Consider the following 21,662-nt stretch of genomic DNA (forward strand, 5'->3'; position numbering starts at 1 on the left):
ACACACACACACACACACACACACACACACACACACACACACACACACACACACACACACACACACACACACACACACACACACACACACACACACACACACACAGCTCCAGCAGCGAGCACCCCAACGTCCCGCCAACACGGCACCCAGACCCCATGCAGCATTCTCATCTGTTTGTCATTGCTGGTGTCATTTTCTGGTTGCTAACAAACGCCATTGTAACACATAATCACTGATGTTCCGCTGTAACGGTGGTAGACTCATCAGAACAAAGTGGGCGAGCTGACCAATCAGAGCACAGTGGGCTCACAGGGAGGTGGGGGGGGCAGGAGCTCCAACAAGCCGTGTAGGACAGAGAGTGAATACACATACTATACAGATATGCTGTTTGAGAAACCAATGTGAGTTTGGAACATTGCACAATATACATTTATTTTAGTAGACCTCAACAATGGAATTATGATCAGTAGAAATGGCCATGACATGGGACCTTTAATATTACTGTAAATGGAGTAATTATATGTATACATCTTTATTTGATCTGTTCTAATTGTTAGTGTGATAGGCACTAGGTTATGTGTGTACCTGCCAACGGACTGCATGGTGGAAGCTTTTAGTTATAATCTGGCATATTTTCCCTTTTTGAAATTAATTTATTTGTATACTTAAAGATATATAATAATAATTATAAAAAAGATTTCTCAAATGTGCATTAATATGATGTGAGAAATAAAAAACCCTGCACTTACAAGTCAAAGACCAGATAGTGGAATCCTTCCTCTGAGATGCTGTCATGGAGCCGCACTATAAGGAGGAAGGAAAGAGTTATTCAGGAAGTTGATCTACAGGCAGCAGAAAAACTCAGGGGTCTTCTCTCAGTGTGGTCCAGAACTTTAGACATCAGAATGTTGCTGTTTCTGGATAAAGTGCCCAGGGCTTTCAAGGAAATTGCATGTTTCCATTCATCATTTGAAAGATTCAAGCTAAATTGTGTAATTTGAATTACAATAATAACACACAACGATTGACTTCTTATGATGGAATACATCACATTAGAGGATGGGTGAGAAGATTTCAAAGGGACATCCCCCTGTAGCGACTCCCTGACGTCTCCGTTAGCGAGTCTCCTGATTGACATCTGAGATCCAACAGCACCATGACGACCTTGAAATAATGAGGGCTTTCCCGCTGAATGAAGTATGAATGGAATAGTAATGAGACACTATCTGCTAGCAGAGACTGTGAAGAGAGGCAGGCTGGAGAGATGCTGCGAGTTATCAATATACAATTTCAGATTTATTCTGGAATCAACCAGTATTCACTTTTCTTCAGTGATGTTCATTTACTCAAGTACTGTACTGAGTAAAAAAATGCAGATACTTGTACTTGAATATTTTCACATTACCAGTGGCGAACCGTCAGGGCCTTCAAGGTATTCAGAGAATAGACACGGTTCGCAACTGCACATTACGCTACTTATATACACTTCATTTTGTAGGCAAATTGTGTCCTTTTTACTCCAATACATTTATTTAAATCACTTAATACATAATCATATATTATTATAGGTTAAGACACCCATAAAGTAATTTAAATAAACCCTGAAGTGATTAACACAGACTATGAGTTCAGTCCTGGACAAACTTGTAACCCAGATGAAGAGCCTAGTATGAGAGGTGGTCAAAAGAAGGTAGAAACGGTGAGCTGGAGGGGATTCAGCGGAGGTTATCTTTTGTTTGGATTAACTTTCACCGGGGTCCGAGTGCAGCTGCTCCGTTCTGCTTGGAGTGTGTAAAAGTCCATGGTCCCAACAAGCTTTAAAGTCATCTCTAAATGAAACATCACCATTTCAGTTGCAGACTGAGAGGCGACGGTGCTAAATTCTGGATCTTACTCGCCAAGTAAGGATGTCTTTGATGAAATTATGAGTTCAGATTAAGGCTCCTGCGTTCCCGGGGGAAGCACTGCCAGAGCGCACCGGGGCGATATTCCATTTGTTTTCGGAGGAATAATATTTGCAGTTCTTCACATAAGTGGCCGTACACATACCGCATTTTGTACATGCTCAAGTCCACTGTTGTCAAAGAACACACTTCTATAGAAACTATATGCGCCCAGCTGACCGGACGACTCCTTCATAAAAGCAGAATATTAAGTGATAACCGAACATCAGATGTGTGTAGAGTTCAGACTGTAGCAGCTGCGGTTTTTAGCAGATCTGATGAGGTCAAAGTGGCTGTGCGTTAGCGGCCCTGCACTCTGGTGAAACCTCTCAGAGGCTGCTGGTTCATGATTGTTTCTGACTTTACATGCTGCAGGGGTTCCATGAAGTGAAAGAGATGTTGTTATACTATACAGCAGCTGTAGGCCGCAGTACTGAAAGAATCCCCACATTCAGTCGTATATTAATGTAAACTGGTTTACTCACTTTCCTGCTGATTCTTCTCTAAGAATTCTGTGTTCATTTGCAGTGGTTACATTACATTTGAGACCAGCCACAACCGTGTGTGTGCACGCTCCTCGCGTCGCAACTATTTTACTCACGGCTGAAAGAAGGTTGAAAAACCCCGGAGAACAGGATGAAATTGACTCTCTATATAGTAAGTTTCAATTCAAAACCCTCTTGAGGGCTAACCCACAAAACTGTCTTCAGGGCTAAGCTGAAACATATGGATATATATGAAATACTTTTTGAGACATCATGAGAGGAAAGAAAGGAAGACATATAGTAAAGATAAAGGGAGTACTAGTTACCAATGTTGGGGTGCTTTAGCAGGCGGCAGATCCGGGCCTCTCGCTCCAACTTCTGGTGATCTGCGGAGCAAAAAAGAAGATATATCCATCACACCTGAACTCAGAGAGTTCCTGAAGAGGTGAACATTACTCTCAGTAAACTTCCCCTGAATAAATGAAGGTGTAAGGGGCCATATAATGCTCATTTTCACCCTCTGTCTGAAATCAGAGCACAGTCTGCTCTTTGCAGACTATTTACATGCACAAGAACCTCTAGAACACACTGCAGGAGAGGGAAAAGCCTGAAAAGCATAAAAGGGCCCCTTTAATAAAATAGTAATTGTAATACAATCTGAGCTGATCAAACCGGTATGGAGAGGTTGCATTAAGACAATTTCTCATTTGAAATCTTCTTCACATATGTTCCAGCTTAAAAGCATTCAGAGCATTGAGAAAAGTGCTGACTAAGAGGATCAATAAGTCAAATATCATTATAGAATTAAGTAATTTCAAACATCACTAAGCCTATTCCAAAATAATGAAATCTATAGCAGATTGTTGCTTTTTTCTCCCTGTAGAGCCCTTAACCACAAAAAAGTCATTATAATGGTATTTTATATGTATGCAAAATATATAGGTGATAAGGATAGGTTTTAATATGTTTTTCAGATTCACATTCAAATGGGTGTTTCCCCTGTTGCTTACGCAAAGATGTCAACAATGAGTGGGATCCAAGTAGGACAAATGGGAGGGCTTCCAAACCAACAAGATTTAATCACACCGTCTCCAATAGCAACTCGGATTACAATCGTTTTATCCCACTTGGACCAATAGGATGTGCTTTTACAGGGCATGTAATCCTCATGGTCACTGTGTGAACTCTCTTTCTGCTCCACATGCTCTACATCCGCTGCATGGCCCGCTGATCATCTGTGACATAACAGGATTTACAGCCTGAGTGGAGCTGCTCTCCCTCTCAGACACTGAGACACAGCCAGTCCAGCGCTCTTTAAATCATGTCTTCACTGTCTGTCTGCTGTATGTAAGATATGCAACAATAGAGAATTTATAGAGAATCTTTCAAAGTATGTTTGAAAGTTAACCGATCAAACCTTAACATTCTTTTATATTTCATATAAAGTATTTCAGTATAAAAACTACACTGAAAGGAGAGAAGTATTTCTGGTCATGGTTCAACTTTCTTATTTGTTGGTCATAAAACCTTATCGACTTAATATATTTAATAAGAAGTGGATGACTTTTCCAGGATGAGAAACTGAATTTAAATTAGCCTCCAATTAGCTTTATTCAGACAGCATAAACAAACAGAACTCCCATTTGTATTCATGAACCCACACCAGGCATCAGAGCAGTCAGCTGTGCAGAAGAAGCTAACTTTTTCTCTCAATTTGCTTCTACAGTGGGTAAGAAGGGTTGCTGTGTGTTCAAATGAGGAGATGCAGGCAATCTTGAATGAGATCAGGTGGATGTACAGTGGGGCAAAAAAGTATTTAGTCAGCCACCAATTGTGCAAGTTCTCCCACTTAAAAAGATGAGGCCTGTAATTTTCATCCTAGGTATACCTCAACTATGAGAGACAGAATGGGGGGAAAGAATCCAGGAAATCACATTGTAGGATTTTTAATGAATTAATTGGTAAATTATGGTGGAAAATAAGTATTTGGTCAATAACAAAAGTTCATCTCAATACTTTGTTATATACCCTTTGTTGGCAATGACAGAGGTCAAACGTTTTCTGTAAGTCTTCACAAGGTTTTCACACACTGTTGATTGTATTCTGGCCCATTCCTCCATGCAGATCTCCTCTAGAGCAGTGATGTTTTGGGGCTGTCGCTGGGCAACACAGACTTTCAACTCCCTCCAAAGATTTTCTATGGGGTTGAGATCTGGAGACTGGCTAGGCCACTCCAAGACCTTGAAATGCTTCTTACGAAGCCACTCCTTTGTTGCCCGGGCGGTGTGTTTGGGATCATTGTCATGCTGAAAGATCCAGCCACCTTTCATCTTCAATGCCCTTGCTGATGGAAGGAGGTTGTCACTCAAAATCTCACGATACATGGCCCCATTCATTCTTTCCTTTACACGGATCAGTCGTCCTGGTCCCTTTGCAGAAAAACAGCCCCAAAGCATGATGTTTCCACCCCCATGTTTCACAGTAGGTATGGTGTTCTTTGGATGCAACTCGGCATTCTTTCTCCTCCAAACACGTCTAGTTGAGTTTTTACCAAAAAGTTATATTTTGGTTTCATCTGACCATATGACATTCTCCCAATCCTCTTCTGGATCATCTAAATGCTCTCTAGCAAACTTCAGACGGGCCTGGACATGTACTGGCTTAAGCCCCTGTCACACTGTCCCGAAGTTGACACCCGATGGACACACGAATATGGAATTGTGAATTTCGCACGAAGATGGCCCTGAACCACACACGAAGGCAACATTACATTTAAGACATACAACTGCAACGAAAGTAACAAAAACAATTATGCTACAGTACTATGATACTGTACTGATATTTTCAGACTTTGTTCTTTACTTTCTCCATCTTTATATGTAGAAGATAATACGTTTTCTCTGTCATGTTGTTTCCATAGCAACAACAACTTCCTGTCAACTCGCCTTCAAAATAATATATTATATCCTTTTCAGTTTCACAGAACACAAATTGGGTGATTTACATAATATGTTTTTATGATTTTGTTTGCAATAAAACAACCAGATGGACACACGATAAAGGAAATGTTCAAATTCGGCTCTGATTGTAGCAACATCGAGCCATTCGTGAGGGCATCTTAAGCCATCGTATGACCGCCGGTGGAGTTTCTCAGGCTCCGGCAACAACTTTGTGAGCGGTGGCAAAATCTTTGGCATGCCAAACAATAGCCGAAGGACCTTGCGAAGGTTCATTTTCGTGTTGAATTCGTGTGTCAATTTTGCCCTTCGTAAGGCCATCGTTAGGGCATCTTGTTATCATCGGTGCCATCGGGCATTCGCCCCGATCAGAGTGAGGGCGAATGCACGAAGATGACACGACTTGACAAGATGCCCTCACGAGTGCCTTACGAAGTTGCCGCTCACGAAGTTGCTGCCGGAGCCTGAGAAACTCCACCGGCGGTCATACGATGGCTTAAGATGCCCTCACGAATGGCCCGATGTTGCTACGATCACAGCCGAATTTGAACATTTCCTTTATCGTGTGTCCATCGGGTGTCAATTTCGGGACAGTGTGACAGGGGCTTTAAGCAGGGGGACACGTCTGGCACTGCAGGATTTGAGTCCCTGGTGGCGTAGTGTGTTACTGATGGTAGCCTTTGTTACTTTGGTCCCAGCTCTCTGCAGGTCATTGACTAGGTCCCCCCGTGTGGTTCTGGGATTTTTGCTCACCGTTCTTGTGATCATTTTGACCCCACGGGGTGAGATCTTGCGTGGAGCCCCAGATCGAGGGAGATTATCAGTGGTCTTGTATGTCTTCCATTTTCTAATAATTGCTCCCACAGTTGATTTCTTCACACCAAGCTGCTTACCTATTGCAGATTCAGTCTTCCCAGCCTGGTGCAGGTCTACAATTTTGTTTCTGGTGTCCTTTGACAGCTCTTTGGTCTTGGCCATAGTGGAGTTTGGAGTGTGACTGTTTGAGGTTGTGGACAGGTGTCTTTTATACTGATAACGAGTTCAAACAGGTGCCATTAATACAGTTAACGAGTGGAGGACAGAGGAGGCTCTTAAAGAAGAAGTTACAGGTCTGTGAGAGCTTGAAATCTTGTTTGTTTGTAGGTGACCAAATACTTATTTTACCGAGGAATTTACCAATTAATTCATTAAAAATCCTACAATGTGATTTCCTGGATTCTTTCCCCCCATTCTGTCTCTCATAGTTGAAGTGTACCTAGGATGAAAATTACAGGCCTCTCATCTTTTTAAGTGGGAGAACTTGCACAATTGGTGGCTGACTAAATACTTTTTTGCCCCACTGTATGTGATACATTTATATGGGTTCAAACATTGGTACATGGTTTTTGAATTCATTCGATGGAGTTCAGCCTGTTTTGTTACAAAATGAATTTGGCTACACTTGAGATTTGTAGATCTTGTAGTCAAGTAGAACGATGTCTTGAAATAGCTCTGAGACCCAAAGCTGGAATTCTTTCAGTTTCTTCTGCCCCACTTATTTGACCAGGTGGTCCCATTGAGATCATCGATCTCTTTTTCAAGAGAGACAACATGGCAGCAAGTAGGTTACAACATGAACATAAAACAGAACACAAAAGGACATCGTATTTACAGTGCTACATTTACACACCTAGAGACATTGACAAGTACCAACAGTATATTTATATCTCGCCCTGTCAATAAGCCTCACCTTCTTGGCAAAAACTGTATTGTTTTTTTGAAGTGGTGGAGAGACAATGCACAGTTTGACCCACAGCTGTCACCCATGGCCAAAGCATATCTCTCCGTCCCACTGAGGTGGCGTTAGACTTTTTCGCTGTCCGTCATTTTGACAGACAGGATCGTAAAATATCCGTCATAATCCCTTATTACCCGTCGGGTCTGAACTGTTCACGAGAGAGCACGCTCGTGAACTGTCAACGGGGGGGGGGGGGGACGGTGTTATGCCGTGTGTGCATGCACCTCGCGGGAGCGCACACAGCGTAAAGCAAAACCTCCCAGACATGTGTTGATCTGTACGGCAAAGTACGGTTTGGAAACTATATAATTTCCTTTTGGAGGGCATGCATAACACCAGAGCCTCGCTGCGGGGAAACGTTGGCGCTGTTCCGAGTTTGTTCTAATCTGTCAAAATGACAGACTGCTTTCAGATTTTTCCGTCATTGTTAAATAAAATGTTCGCTTAACGCGACCACTGCTGTCCCAGCAACATCAGTACCAAGCGAGAGAGTTTTTTCCAGAGCAGGGGATTTTGTAAATGCCCAAACATCCCAGCTTATAAATACCTGGAAATGTGGACATTCTCATATTCCTAAAAACCTGTCTGATGATGCTGAGTGAGTGACTTAGTAAGTTTGAGTTGAGTTACTTGAAAAACTAAAGTGAAACTTGATTTATTTGATTGCAGGGTCTGATTATTAAATGTCCTTGTTTATTTGTGAGATGCAGTGGCTCAAAGAAAATGCCTACTTTGTTTGGTAGTACTATAAGTACAAAAACACTGGTTTTCTTGTTCCAGTCTGTTACTGTCACTTTGTTTGTGACACTTCAAAACACTGCTATCCTACTAACATGCTGTACAAATCAGATTTATTATTTAATAAAGAAACATTTTCCGATTAAAAAAAATATTTGATTGAAGAAAAAAAAAATAGAATTTTTATTTGTTTCCTTTATTATTCAATATCGCGATAAATACCGTACCGTGGACTTGTTATCGCGATATTATCATTACATCCCTCTATATATATATATATATATATATATATAGTCCGAAAACCAGTCAGTATCTGGTGTGACCACCATTTGCCTCACGCAGTGCAACACATCTCCTTCGCATAGAGTTGATCAGGTTGTTGATCGTGGCCTGTGGAATGTTGGTCCACTCCTCTTCAATGGCTGTGCGAAGTTGCTGGATATTGGCAGGAACTGGAACACGCTGTCGTATACGCCGATCCAGAGCATCCCAAACATGCTCAATGGGTGACATGTCCGGTGAGTATGCTGGCCATGCAAGAACTGGGATGTTTTCAGCCTCCAGGAATTGTGTACAGATCCTTGCAACATGGGGCCGTGCATTATCATGCTGCAACATGAGGTGATGGTCGTGGATGAATGGCACAACAATGGGCCTCAGGATCTCATCACGGTATCTCTGTGCATTCACAATGCCATCAATAAAATGCACCTGTGTTCGTTGTCCATAACATACGCCTGCCCATACCATAACCCCACCACCACCATGGGCCACTCGATTCACAACATTGACATCAGAAAACCGCTCACCCACACGACGCCACACACGCTGTCTGCCATCTGCCCTGAACAGTGAAAACCGGGATTCATCCGTGAAGAGAACACCTCTCCAACGTGCCAGACGCCATCGAATGTGAGCATTTGCCCACTCAAGTAGGTGACGACGACGAACCGGAGTCAGGTCGAGACCCCGATGAGGACGACGAGCATGCAGATGAGCTTCCCTGAGACGGTTTCTGACAGTTTGTGCAGAAATTCTTTGGTTATGCAAACCGATTGTTGCAGCAGCTGTCCGAGTGGCTGGTCTCAGACGATCTTGGAGGTGAACATGCTGGATGTGGAGGTCCTGGGCTGGTGTGGTACACGTGGTCTGCGGTTGTGAGGCCGGTTGGATGTACTGCCAAATTCTCTGAAACGCCTTTGGAGACGGCTTATGGTAGAGAAATGAACATTCAATTCACGGGCAACAGCTCTGGTGGACATTCCCGCTGTCAGCATGCCAATTGCACGCTCCCTCAAAACTTGCGACATCTGTGGCATTGTGCTGTGTGATCAAACTGCACGTTTTAGAGAGTCCTTTTATTGTGGCCAGCCTAAGGCACACCTGTGCAATAATCATGCTGTCTAATCAGCATCTTGATATGCCACACCTGTGAGGTGGGATGGATTATCTCGGCAAAGGAGAAGTGCTCACTATCACAGATTTTTTCAGATTTGTGAACAATATTTGAGAGAAATGGTTATTTTGTGTATATAGAAAATGTTTTAGATCTTTGAGTTCATCTCATGAAAAATGGGAGCAAAAACAAAAGTGTTGCATTTATATTTTTGTTCAGTGTAAGACATAGCTTGATGCTCCTTTCCACCTCTGGATTTTTCTCAATCATTAAATGTGTGATTTGATACGCACAGGAGCTGTCCCATTTCCCAAACCTAGATGAGCTCTACAACATCGCCATCAGGAAGAGCAAAACGAGGACAGCAGCTATTTTAATGCAGGCTACTGATCAGAGAGCTGCCTTCACACTGTAAAGCAGCTCATCTGTTACACATCAAGCTCCGGCAGGTTTAATAACTCCAAATATAAAATATACATGACATGACAGGCAACCCAATTATCAGTTTCCTAACATTTCCTCATTTAAAACTTTGAGTGCATAAAAAGCCTTTATTTTAAGCCACTACCTTTTGGTAACTAAATAAGCGTTAAAAAGAGCTCTGTCCTTTCTGTCCTTATCTGCCGTTATTAAAGAAATAGATGAGTAATGGAGTGGTGCCAGGAGACTGAGTGAATGTGATACAAAAAGACAGAATGAAGAAAATACAGCCCACTGACACACACATCCTGATGCTTTTTATTTCTTTATTCACTCTGACTACACATCTTTTTCATCTCCTGGCTCTCAGCTTTAAATGCTCACTCCAGCAGACTGAGTCAATCTTTGTTCAGGTGACCCCTGCATTCCATTAGGAATGCAACAAAAATAAAAGATCACAAGGATAGTGAAAACACTGAATATATATGACTAATGTTCTGGCAGTTTCTCAGTGTTCATACCGTCAAGAGCTGTTGTTGACACAGATGCCTCTACACCTCTACATTACATGTCACTTGTTAGACGCTTTTATCCAAAGCGACTTACATACTCAGTACTGTGGACAATCCCCACAGGAGCACTTTGGGGTGTCTCAGGGACACAACGACATGCTGACTGCAGTGGGGTTTGAACCTGTGACCCGCTGATCCAAACACCTACGGACAACCCACTACGCCACACGCCTCAAACAGGAACTTGTCTGGCAGTTGTTCGTTTAAAGCCACCGTTACATGTTGATATGTAAACCATTTCAACAGCTGGTAATACAAGTGTAAGAGCAGAATTAATAAGTCTTCCAATCAATTGGTCAATCGTTATTCTAAAAATAAAACTATTTTGAAAATCAATTAATCCAAAAATGTCAAATATGCTCTGGTGTTGGTCAAAAGTCAAAACATTTATTGTGATACACTTTTGTCCTATCAATTCTTCATGAGCGTTATGGATCAATCAAGTCAGGAAACTAAAATAAATTGTAAAAGCAATGTTGCTTTTCAAGCTGAACTGCTTATATCATGTTGCCATCTATAGTTCTGTAAATATTATTTTTGAAATATTTCACGGGAACCCATAGTTCACGGGAACCCATAGTTCACCGAGGTAATCGTGGAGCTGACCAATGTGTCATGCACATTTAACATTCCGATTGGTGGATCCAACTTGTTGTCCATCCAGAGGTTCAGGACAGGAAAGAACAAATGTACTTTACATTACATGTCACTTGTTAGACGCTTTTATCCAAAGCGACTGCAGTACTGTGGGCAACCCCCAGGGATTCAGAGTTCAGCGCACTATTCCACTGAGCCACAGCCTCCCCACTTAATATCAAAGAAAGTAGAGCAAAGCAAGCCCTAAGAGGAGGTTCCAAACTTGGTGAGCAAGTAGGGAAAAACGGATATGACTTTCCTTGCAGAAAAATAGAGCTGGTGAAAATAATAAGTGTTTATGGAGGTGGCGTTTTGTCTAAACTCACTATCAGGGGCGCCGTAAGGGGGTGAAAAGTTAGGACGATTCTAAGGGCCCGGGACTGACAGGGGCCCCAAATATTTATAGAACATTAAGAAAAAAGTAACCTTTCATCAATCATCAATAATTAACATTAATATAACGTTATATTGATGATCTACTCACTAAACTTACGATTCATTTAACTTATTTTCTTCCAAAAGTTAATTATCCAAAGCCTCGGTACACCCCCTCTATTTACATATAATGGTTTGGTCCTGCCTCCAAACGCTGTGCAGCACCGCTCTTTCTAGCAGAGAGTGAGAGCATGTGAGGAGTAGGGATGCTAGTACTTACGTGTGTACGATGTCTCAACGACTAACAAAGTCAGGCTTTCAAAAAGAAAAGAAAGGAGTGAAAGACAAGAGAGAGGGACTAAAGGGCGACAGTATGTCACCCAGTTTTTCAAAAGAAAAGGTGGGTGTGGTTCATGAGTGGTGGAAATTAGTCTGTTAGCTAAGCGTAGTCCATTGTAAATAATAATGTACGAAGCTGACATTAAGTACTGTTAATATATTCACAGAAAATGTAGAGGTTTTTCATTTCACTGCTCTTTTAGCTGACATTTAATAAATGCAGGTACATTTTTAGCAGCTATTCATACTAAATCAGTTGTCCCTCCCCTGGTGCCAGGACCAACAGATCCATCTTTAGGCTCAGCAGCCCTGAACCCCCATAAGGCTTTGCAGTCTTGCCATGCTGTCCATTGAAAGCCAGTTGGCTAGAAAGCTGGACTTCAAGGACTTGATCAGTGACTTTGCCTGTAAGAAGGCTAGGTGCTGAGCTCTTGGTGAGTAAGGCTGAGCAGGGCTCGTAATAACTGTTAAAGGGCAAGGCTATGGTAACGATATTGAATCACACAGAAGATGCATGATGAGAATAAGACTGAGAACAGGTGATAGGCTCTGATTTAGCGCCACCATCAGGCCTTTTCATTTCCATATCCGTTTTGTTGTCCGTTTACACTTTAATACCCGCTTATTTTGTAGTTGGTATATTTCATTACAAAATCTGCTGCTTATGTTTTTTTTTTGTTATAGCATTTTATAAATGATAATATTGGTGTTAATGTTCACTTTATTTTAATTTAAGAGGTCATGTATATTTAAGTTATATTTATTTTGATTTATGAATATTCCATTCAAAAATGTTATAAAAAAGGCATGTACAGCATAAAAGATGACTATTGAGGTCTATTGTCAGGAATGTTAGTTATATCAAATAGTGAATTCTACTGCAGCAGAATGTTGCACGTCTGCACAGTGTTATATGTTCACAGCTCAGTGTCAGTAAATATTGTGCAGTTAGTATTGGACTACAAGATAGATGCAAGCCTGTACAGGTAGAGTTATTTAAAGCATAAATGAGTCGGTTGGGTTCTGGAGGTGTGGTTACAGCATTGTGCTTGGTTGGCGTGGCCTGGGCCTGGTGGTGGGGCCCAATGTGATATATTTTCATGGGGCCCAAAATCCCTGGCGGCGCCCCTGCTCACCATCCAACTGCTCAAATCAGATACAGCAATTTAAAAAGCTCTTTCCAGCATTGCACCACTGATCCTCGTTTCCTCCCGGATTGGCAGGGAGCCCAGACACACAGCCTTAGACAAACCTGAGCTCAGGAATACATTAATAATCTGAGGGATGTAAACAAGATTCTCACTGATGATGTGCCATTCTTCATTGTGCAGTCCCACAGAGAGGAAGCAAGCTGAATCACATTTCTATTCAAATGCTTGAGCTGACAATGATCATTAGCAACCATAATCATCATGGCCTTATTCACTGTTGGAGCTCTGTTGCACTGCAGACTCAGGGGTGTGGGTGTAATTGGAGGCACAGTAATGAGGGCCCTGTCAAAATGAAATTAGCTATAGCTATCTAGGTTTCTTTATCTGTGCTTGCGCCTACATGTGTGCTGTCTGTGAATATTATGCTGATGGAGAGTGAAAGAGAAGGGGTCAAGCTGAGGTCACACTGACCAGATGCCTCAACTCAATGTTTAGAACATGAAGGTGGCTGTGCCATGTATTTGGCTCAAAGTCAATTTGGTCACTGCTATGTTGATCGTTGATAAGCTTTTAGGTGTGTGTGTATGGCCTGCTTGTTCATTCAACTCACCCGTTTCCTTTTCCTTCCATTAACCCTGGTACCACATCTGACTGCTTACCGTAAGGAAATCATTGCCTCTCTTATCTTGCCAAAAGTTCAAGGACATGAATCTGATTACAGATGCCTAGCGGCTAACTGGGAAAACTGTGATCTTTTAACTGTAATATATCAGTGAAGCCTATGGGCAACACTCATTTTCAAAAACATCAATGGAGATATACTAAAAACCAATTCTGCCTAACTTAAGAATACGTTGTTGCTGATGAAATAGCAAATCATTGATAAACACATGCGGAAAGTGACTATTTTAAATTACAATAACTATTGTTTGGAAGTAACTGACACAGCTTTCATTGCACTGAAAGAATAACACCCTTATCCTGGTCTGGGCTTTAGAGATTGTATAAATGACAATTCCTTTGTTTTCAGATGACACATTTTGCAGGCAACGAGCAGTAGTATGCTTCATATGAAGTGCTTGTCAGATCACCTTACATTGTTTGAATTCCAAAAGGGCGCTTTGCTGGACCCTGAAATATTGTGATATTATTTTAGGGCCATATTCTCCATCCTAAACACCCTACATGCTGTGAGCATGTCTCAAAACAGGTCATGTGTAGAGAGCTAAGGAGTGCAGCAGAAGTCATCATAAATATGTTAAAATCATACATGACAACTTTCCCCCTCAACCTGTTAAATGTGCATAAACCGCAGGGTAACAAAGTTCCTATTCTGCTACATCATCTCAGTCTGGGATTCCCCAGCCAATTCCTACTGTACAGTCATAACACACTCGCACACACACACAGCAAAGAGGGCTCAGTAGTAGTACAATCTCTCTGGCCCACATTAAGCCACAGAGGATATTCCTGCCAGAGCTGGGGTTTACGCTGCATTAGGTCAGAGAAAGACGTCAGACTAACTCTACACTGTCTTGCCATGGGGTAACAAGGACAGGAAAAGGAAAAACTATGGCTCAGTATCTGAAGAACACATTTAAAAACAAAGGGAAGCTTCCTCCGAATGGAAACTCCACTCTGTGTTTGTTTGGGAGACAGCTTCCCTTTAATCCCATTCCCTGCAATGCCTGTTTACCTGTTGACAATAAAGTAATCCAAAAGCAATTAGAGTACACATCATCAGTAGAGTCACACACCAAACACACACATTCACACCCACAGGGACAAAGACTGGTGTGGCCTTGGGGAGAGCACAGAGCAGGTGTGACTAACATTCAGAGAGAGTGCTTGGATAAGAGTCTGGAGGGAAAACGCAACAGGTGACAAAAAAAGAGTGGCAGAACTGGAGGGCTGTGCTGACAACAACAAAACCAACCCTGAAAAATACACAATTGCGAGTTTTGTAAGTCTGTAAATGAATGTAAGATCCTGGTGTTACTTTGTTTGAAAGACCTTCAGACGAACACATTTCATTGCGGACATTTACAATGACAAAGACCATTTCATGTGACAACCAACCACCATCAACCCACCAATGCTTAATTCATAATACTTAATTCATAATAAATTATTCATAATAGCCAACCAACCTTGCCAATTTGATGGCTACAACTGGTTTGAAATAAGGATAAAATATCATCTAAAATTATAACTTTGTATTTGCAACGATAGTAAATTACTGTAATATATTCTGGTGTTACCAAACAAACATATTTTGACGATATCTTTATGTCGAAACACAATTTTGGTGACAACCAACGATGATTGACAAGCTAATAATCAGCCAACCCTACTTGCACACAAGAGTCAACACAAAAAGCACTGGGATGTCCACATTGGATCCTGCTATAGTGCAGAAGATAAGCTTTGTGGTCAAAACACGTTTATGACACTTACACTTTTTGTTAGCAGGATAATCTATTAGTAGCTATCAACAACTACAACATTACTGTCTCATGGCTGTGCATCAACAAAGGGAAGGGCATTTTTTATATATATATATATAAATATATAAAAAAATTAAGTCTGCAGGTTGAGGAGACAAGAGGAATAAAATATGTACAGTAGACGTCTATTCATTTTACACTCAATTTGACGAATGATGATGCAATTTTTGATTGTAGCGCTGACGGATGCTAACCTGCATATGTTGGGCAATTTGCACAATTACCATGAGTTGCGTTAATTAATAGCCTATGTGGACAACAGTTACAAATTGGCTTGGTCGATCTTGCTGATTATACCTTTATTTTGCATGGAGGACTTGCACTGTACTTGTAATAAAATATTTTGACAATAGCCTCTTTCACACCAAGTACTTTGCCGTACTTAGTTCCCAGCACTTAGTACCTAGCACTTAGTTCCCTCATGGAACTAAAGAGCAGATCGCGTTCACACCGGAATAAGTCTCTGAGGGAAGATTACGCAAATTAAGCCGCTGACGTCACTTCTTCTTCTTTGGGTTTACTGGCAGGCCGCAAACCACTTCACGGCGTATACTGCCACCCGAAGTCCCCGGCCGGAAGTCCCCGGAGTTGGGGACTGGCTTCAGAAGAAGCTGCTGGGACTCCCAGCAGCTTCTTCTTTTGTTGCCATAAGTTATTCTCTCTCCGTTGGAGTGCGGGCTAATGCTAATGCTAATAATGCTAATGCCAGCAAATATAATGGCCGCTCCACAAAACTTTTCCGAGTTTTACGGGGCATGGTTTGCAATTCGCCCAGCCAATCACAAATTGGAACTTTTTTCTCCCGAGGAAAGTACCACCTCTCTAGCAGGGACTGAAAAGTTCTCATGAACTAAGTTCTCTTTTTGGTGTGAACGCAAAATCCCAGGAACTATCGGAACTAAAAGGGAAAAGTAACGGGAAAAGTACTCCGGTGTGAAAGCGCCTCTTGATGTATTGGTACTGTTACTCAAGTAAAGCATCTGAATACTTCCTTCACCACTGGTCCTAGCAGACCTACAGTACAGGCAATATCTCTGAAGGTGGCGATAAAGCACAGATCTGTAATAAAGGTTCTTAGATGAGTGGATGTTGTCAGGTCCAAAAGGTCAATGGTTGCTTGCTGGCCCTTTTCCCTTTTCATAAAATAATAAAAGCCAGATTGCAGTTACAACATATGTTCTGATGGCTGTCATGCGATGAAGCCGATGTAGCGTAAACAGGAAGTGGACAGGTCCAGCTGTTAGTAGAGGTAAGTTAATGCGCGATTAACAACTACTTCAAACATTTTATCTTTTAATCAGAGAAAAAAAGTGATATAAAATAGGTAATATATAAAAAGTGGGGGTATTTCTTTTATATAATCAAAGATATAATTAAATATTATACATTTCTACGACAAAACTATGAAAACAGGCGCCATGCAAGAAGAATATGGAATCTTTGAGAAATATCTGTTTATGATGCATCGATATTTATCCTTTTTTTTAAAAACTTTCATTGTTAGTGTCTCTTTCATATATTCGGATGAACACAGAGATTCATCTGTTATGCACAAAATCATTAGAATAAACAATAAGACACAATTTAAAAGGCGATGATATTAGTCTATTGGTGTCTTATCAATGTATTAAAAACGAAATGCTGTTGAGAGCAAAGCAAATGGTGTTTATTCTGATACTAATATGGTATAATGTTTTCTTAACAGCTTGCTCACAGAGCTAAGTGCAGACCTGCAGCCTGTCTTCAGTGGGCTCCGCCTCTGACTGAGACTGCCAGGAGCAGGCTGATGGGGTGTCAAACTGTTTTAACAGCTCTGTATCCATCTCTCACCTGCGGGGGGTTACAGCTCCTCTCAGTCATCAGTCCACAGCACAGAGGACACACACACACACACCACACACACACACACACACACACACACACACACACACACACACACACACACACACACACACACACACACACACACACACACACACACACACACACACACACACACACACACACACACACACACACACACACACACACACACACACACACACACACACACACACACACATCACACCACACACACACACACACACACAGCACACACACACACACACACACACACACACACACACACACACACACACACACACACACACACACACACACACACACACACACACACACACACCACACACACACACACACCATCACACACACACACACACACACACACACACACACACACACACACACACACACCCACACACACACACACACACACACACACACACACACACACACACACACACTCACTCACTCACACTCAGCAAAGCTCTGAGGGGGGCCGGGTTTCTTTAGGGACTGGAAGTTGTGTTTTTACTGTTTCTTTTGGTTTCTGATAAAGCATTAGTAACAACAATGCAAAATGTAGTTTCAGCTAACTTTGTGGTGGAGTTATTTACATCACAATATTTGTATCAAATGACCTCCTTTTCTCTAGAGTTATTGGTGTTCAACACAGTTCAAAACCCCTCAAGTAGAATGTAACCATGGCTCAACCCATACTCCACCAGACACTGAAACCTTACTTTAAATAACTCAGCACTAGCACAAGATACAAGACTTCAGTTTGTAAGAGGTAAGAAGCACATAGGACTGTTTGGAAGGCCACCACTTAACTTGTGTAAGAAATTCAAAGGACTCCTTTACATCATTGATGATTGACTATTTATCAATGACTTCACAAAATATTCACTGAAGCAGTAGCGTTTTTATGAATACAAATGTAACAAGAATAATCCTGCACATTTGTGTTTAAAAAAAGGTTGGGCAAAATGTAAAAATTGGCCACCATTAAAAAATGCAGGTGTGCAAAAAAAAAACAATCGGTTTAATATATGTGAGCGCCAAAAAATACAGGGATGTGAAAATAATGAGAATGGAGGGGTCTCAGCTGGAAGTGTAGATGAGGACAGGTGCAGGAGCAGAGAGAATTGAAGATGAATATATGAAGCTGGTATAGAATCAAATCTTGGGACTGAAAGGATTGTGAGCTGCATCAAAATGAAAAGAAGGAATAAGTCCTGGACAGAACTGAAGACGAGGAGGAACCAGAGTCAGAGGAACAGAGCTTTCTGACCTGTGCTGTTTCCAAGAAGGTCCACTGTTTATGCCACAATTCAAAGCATGAATAAAACGAGGTGAAGCAAAATATATTTAGACACCACTTTGGTGCAACTTGATAACCCCCACCTTCAAGGCTGTCTGTAGTTACACTTCTTTTTGTTGCTCTCCTGGGAGGAAAGATGGAGGGCTGATGGAGCTGAAAGCCAGTGAAGCGCAACAAGCTTGGATCGTCTGTCCGTCAATCTATATCCGTTCTGCCTGGTTGCCGACCACCTCTGTTTGCATGTCAATCCCTCAGTGTAAGGGGCAAATTCACAAAAGGATCGTAGGGGCTTTGTGGTCTCTAAACTTGTGCAGGAGGACATTAAGAAAAGGGGAAATTGTCGAAGCACTCACAAAGGTTTGTAAACACACCAAACCGACTTTCACACGAATAGCCGTGTCTCAGTCTCAGTGCTGCTGTGCTCATATTTGAAACATGTATTAAATTAGGTCATTAAAGACATCTTGCATACAATTATCGGACAGTCAAAACTAAAAGTTTAGAACTAATAGCCACAAAGTGGGAAATTAGGTAACACTTTATATTAAGGTACACAAATTCACCATCAACTAGTTGTTAATCAACATATTAGCAGTATATTGGCTCTTTATTAGTCATTATAAAACACTTATTAATGCCTTATTCTACATGACCATATTCTACAAGTAATCAGCCATTAGTTGAGAGTTTTTCCTCAATAACCCTCTAATTAGTGCTTATTTATTGCAAGTAAGGAAGTTGTTACATGAGTTGTGGTCTTAATATGCGCTGCTCAATATGGGCCTAATAAGGCAGTAGTACCACAAGAATAGTAATTCTCCCATAATAACACTTAACAAATATGAAATATTCTTGTGTAACAAGACATGAAACTATAAGTGTTAATTGTGTCTAAATAACTCAAAATTAGGTATTTATATCTAAGAATATGTTCCCTATTCTAAAGTGAAGTCTTGTTCATAACCAATACGCTAGTAGTTTGACTCTAATTGACCTGAACAGGTTCCCTATTCTAAAGTTGCCTCCTCTTCACACTTTGTAAATACATTATAGAACACAACTACTGAAATGAACCTCAACAGTACATGAACAAAGTAGGCTCACGTTGAATATCTGTTTTATTAATGAACCACTAAAGAGAGGTTCAGACACATACACAACATGTCAAGTCTCTCCAAGGCTGAGAACACATATGCAGCCTGTACTTTTTAATAAAAACAGATTTTTAACAGAGTTTATGTATTTGTGATCATACTGTGTGACCTGCTTGAATGTACTTACACAATAGGTGTACTGTTCTCTCTATGTGTTGTACTGGCTCAGTGTGAACATAGATTAAACAGCCAGCCAAACTCTTTTGAGAGCCAGGGAATGAGCAGCCATGCTCCTTTACGGCCCGTCCACACAGCGGCGTGCGTTGACGCTTGCCGGCGGGCGTGTCTGAAACTCGACCAACAACCAATCACATGAATCTCCCGCCCCTGACACACAAGCAGCGGTTTGATTGGCTAGAGCTTGTACTGGCATATGATTCGATTGGCTGACGCTTCTGCCGAGGCGTCAAAAGTTGAACATTGCTCAACTTTTGCAGCGAGCCACGCCAGCAACGCTCCGCGTCGCTTCCCACGATGCAGTTCGGCTAAAAGTGACATCACCCCATTCAAAGTGAATGGGCAGAAGCGTTGGAAGCTTCAACGCACGCCGCTGTGTGGACGGGCCGTTATTGACTTATTTGCAGTCCAGTGACATTCAAACGGAGTGAAACTATAAAAAAGAAGAAGTTACAAGGCACTTAATGATATCTTACATGCAAGTGTAACATACACAGATTAACACATAGGACCGCTAAGTGTAAACAAGGTAAATATAGCTAATGCTAGCTGTGCAATAAGCATGTATACAGTAACGCTAGCGTGTATGCTAACACTGGTGCGAATGCCAACGCATTTTCTCATTGTGTTTAAACATCTTCAAATATCACATAAACACAATACATGTTACTAATCCTTACAGTGTAAGTGTAAGGCTCACACTTACGGTCATTGCTTTGTGACGGACTTGACCCCTTTACTCTTCAGGTTGCATAGGGAAATGTGTAGTAATCTACTGCCATGCTATTCAGTTCACTTCCTGTACATGATCTAACCTTCAGTACACATTTTACAAAAATATAAATGTGCAAATATGAAACATACAGGTCAATATCACCTTGCTATTGGTAGCTGAACTGTCAATACCCCAAAACATATTCTTAGATATAAATACTTAATTTTGAGTTATTTAGACACAATTAACACTTATAGTTTCATGTCTTGTTACATAAGAATATATCATATTTGTTAAGTGTTATTATGGGAGAATTACTATCTTGTGGTACTACTGCCTTATTAGGCCCATATTGAGCAGAGCATATTAAGACCAAAACTCATGTACAACAACGTCCTTACTTGCAATAAATAAGCACTAATGAGAGGGTTATTGAGGAAAAACTCTCAAATAATGGCTTATTACTTGTAGAATATGGTCATGTAGAATAAGGCATTAATAAGTGTTTTATAATGACTAATAAAGAGCCAATATACTGCTAATATGTTGATTAACAACTAGTTGATGGTTAATTTGTGTACCTTAATATAAAGTGTTACTGGAAATTATTATTGTCTTAAATGGGTCTATTAGAGTGCCATATCCTAAAACCCGGAAGTAAGCTGCGCATGGGTTCCTTCGACAAAAACGTAATGCAATTTCTCCATAGGATTTTGGAAAATAGCTCGAAATAAGGTCTGTGGTTGACACACATTTAAGAGACGGATCACGTTTTGTTCAGTCGGATAATCTCCACATGTATAATTTTCAAATCATAAATCTATCGATCATAAATCTATCGATTAGATAGTAGGGCATCAGCAGGAGAGGACTCTTTAAAGTAGAGACACTACATACTGATATACACCTGAACATCAGCAGGAGAGGACTCTTTAAAGTAGAGACACTACATACTGATATACACCTGAACATCAGCAGGAGAGGACTCTTTAAAGTAGAGACACTACATACTGATATACACCTGAACACCAGCAGGAGAGCACTCTTTAAAGTAGAGACACTACATACTGATATACACCTGAACACCAGCAGGAGAGCACTCTTTAAAGTAGAGACACTACATACTGATATACACCTGAACATCAGCAGGAGAGGAC

General features: G+C 41.2%; 1 protein-coding gene across 13 annotated transcripts in view; it reads right to left on the minus strand.

The window, feature by feature from the left end:
- The window catches only part of LOC117547272 (calcium/calmodulin-dependent protein kinase type II delta chain), a 115,318-nt gene that overhangs the window by 64,164 nt on the left and 29,492 nt on the right, over positions 1 to 21,662 (minus strand). For all 13 annotated transcript variants that reach the window (XM_034217868.1, XM_034217865.1, XM_034217864.1 and 10 more), the window contains exons 3-4: positions 2,755 to 2,814; positions 750 to 804 (exon numbers count right to left, since the gene is read on the minus strand). In XM_034217868.1, the coding sequence (XP_034073759.1) occupies positions 750 to 804; positions 2,755 to 2,814 (115 nt within the window). The remainder of the gene's footprint in view (positions 1 to 749; positions 805 to 2,754; positions 2,815 to 21,662) is intronic.

This window comes from Gymnodraco acuticeps, unplaced genomic scaffold (genome assembly GCF_902827175.1).
Source record: "Gymnodraco acuticeps unplaced genomic scaffold, fGymAcu1.1, whole genome shotgun sequence".
Lineage (NCBI taxonomy): Eukaryota > Metazoa > Chordata > Actinopteri > Perciformes > Bathydraconidae > Gymnodraco > Gymnodraco acuticeps.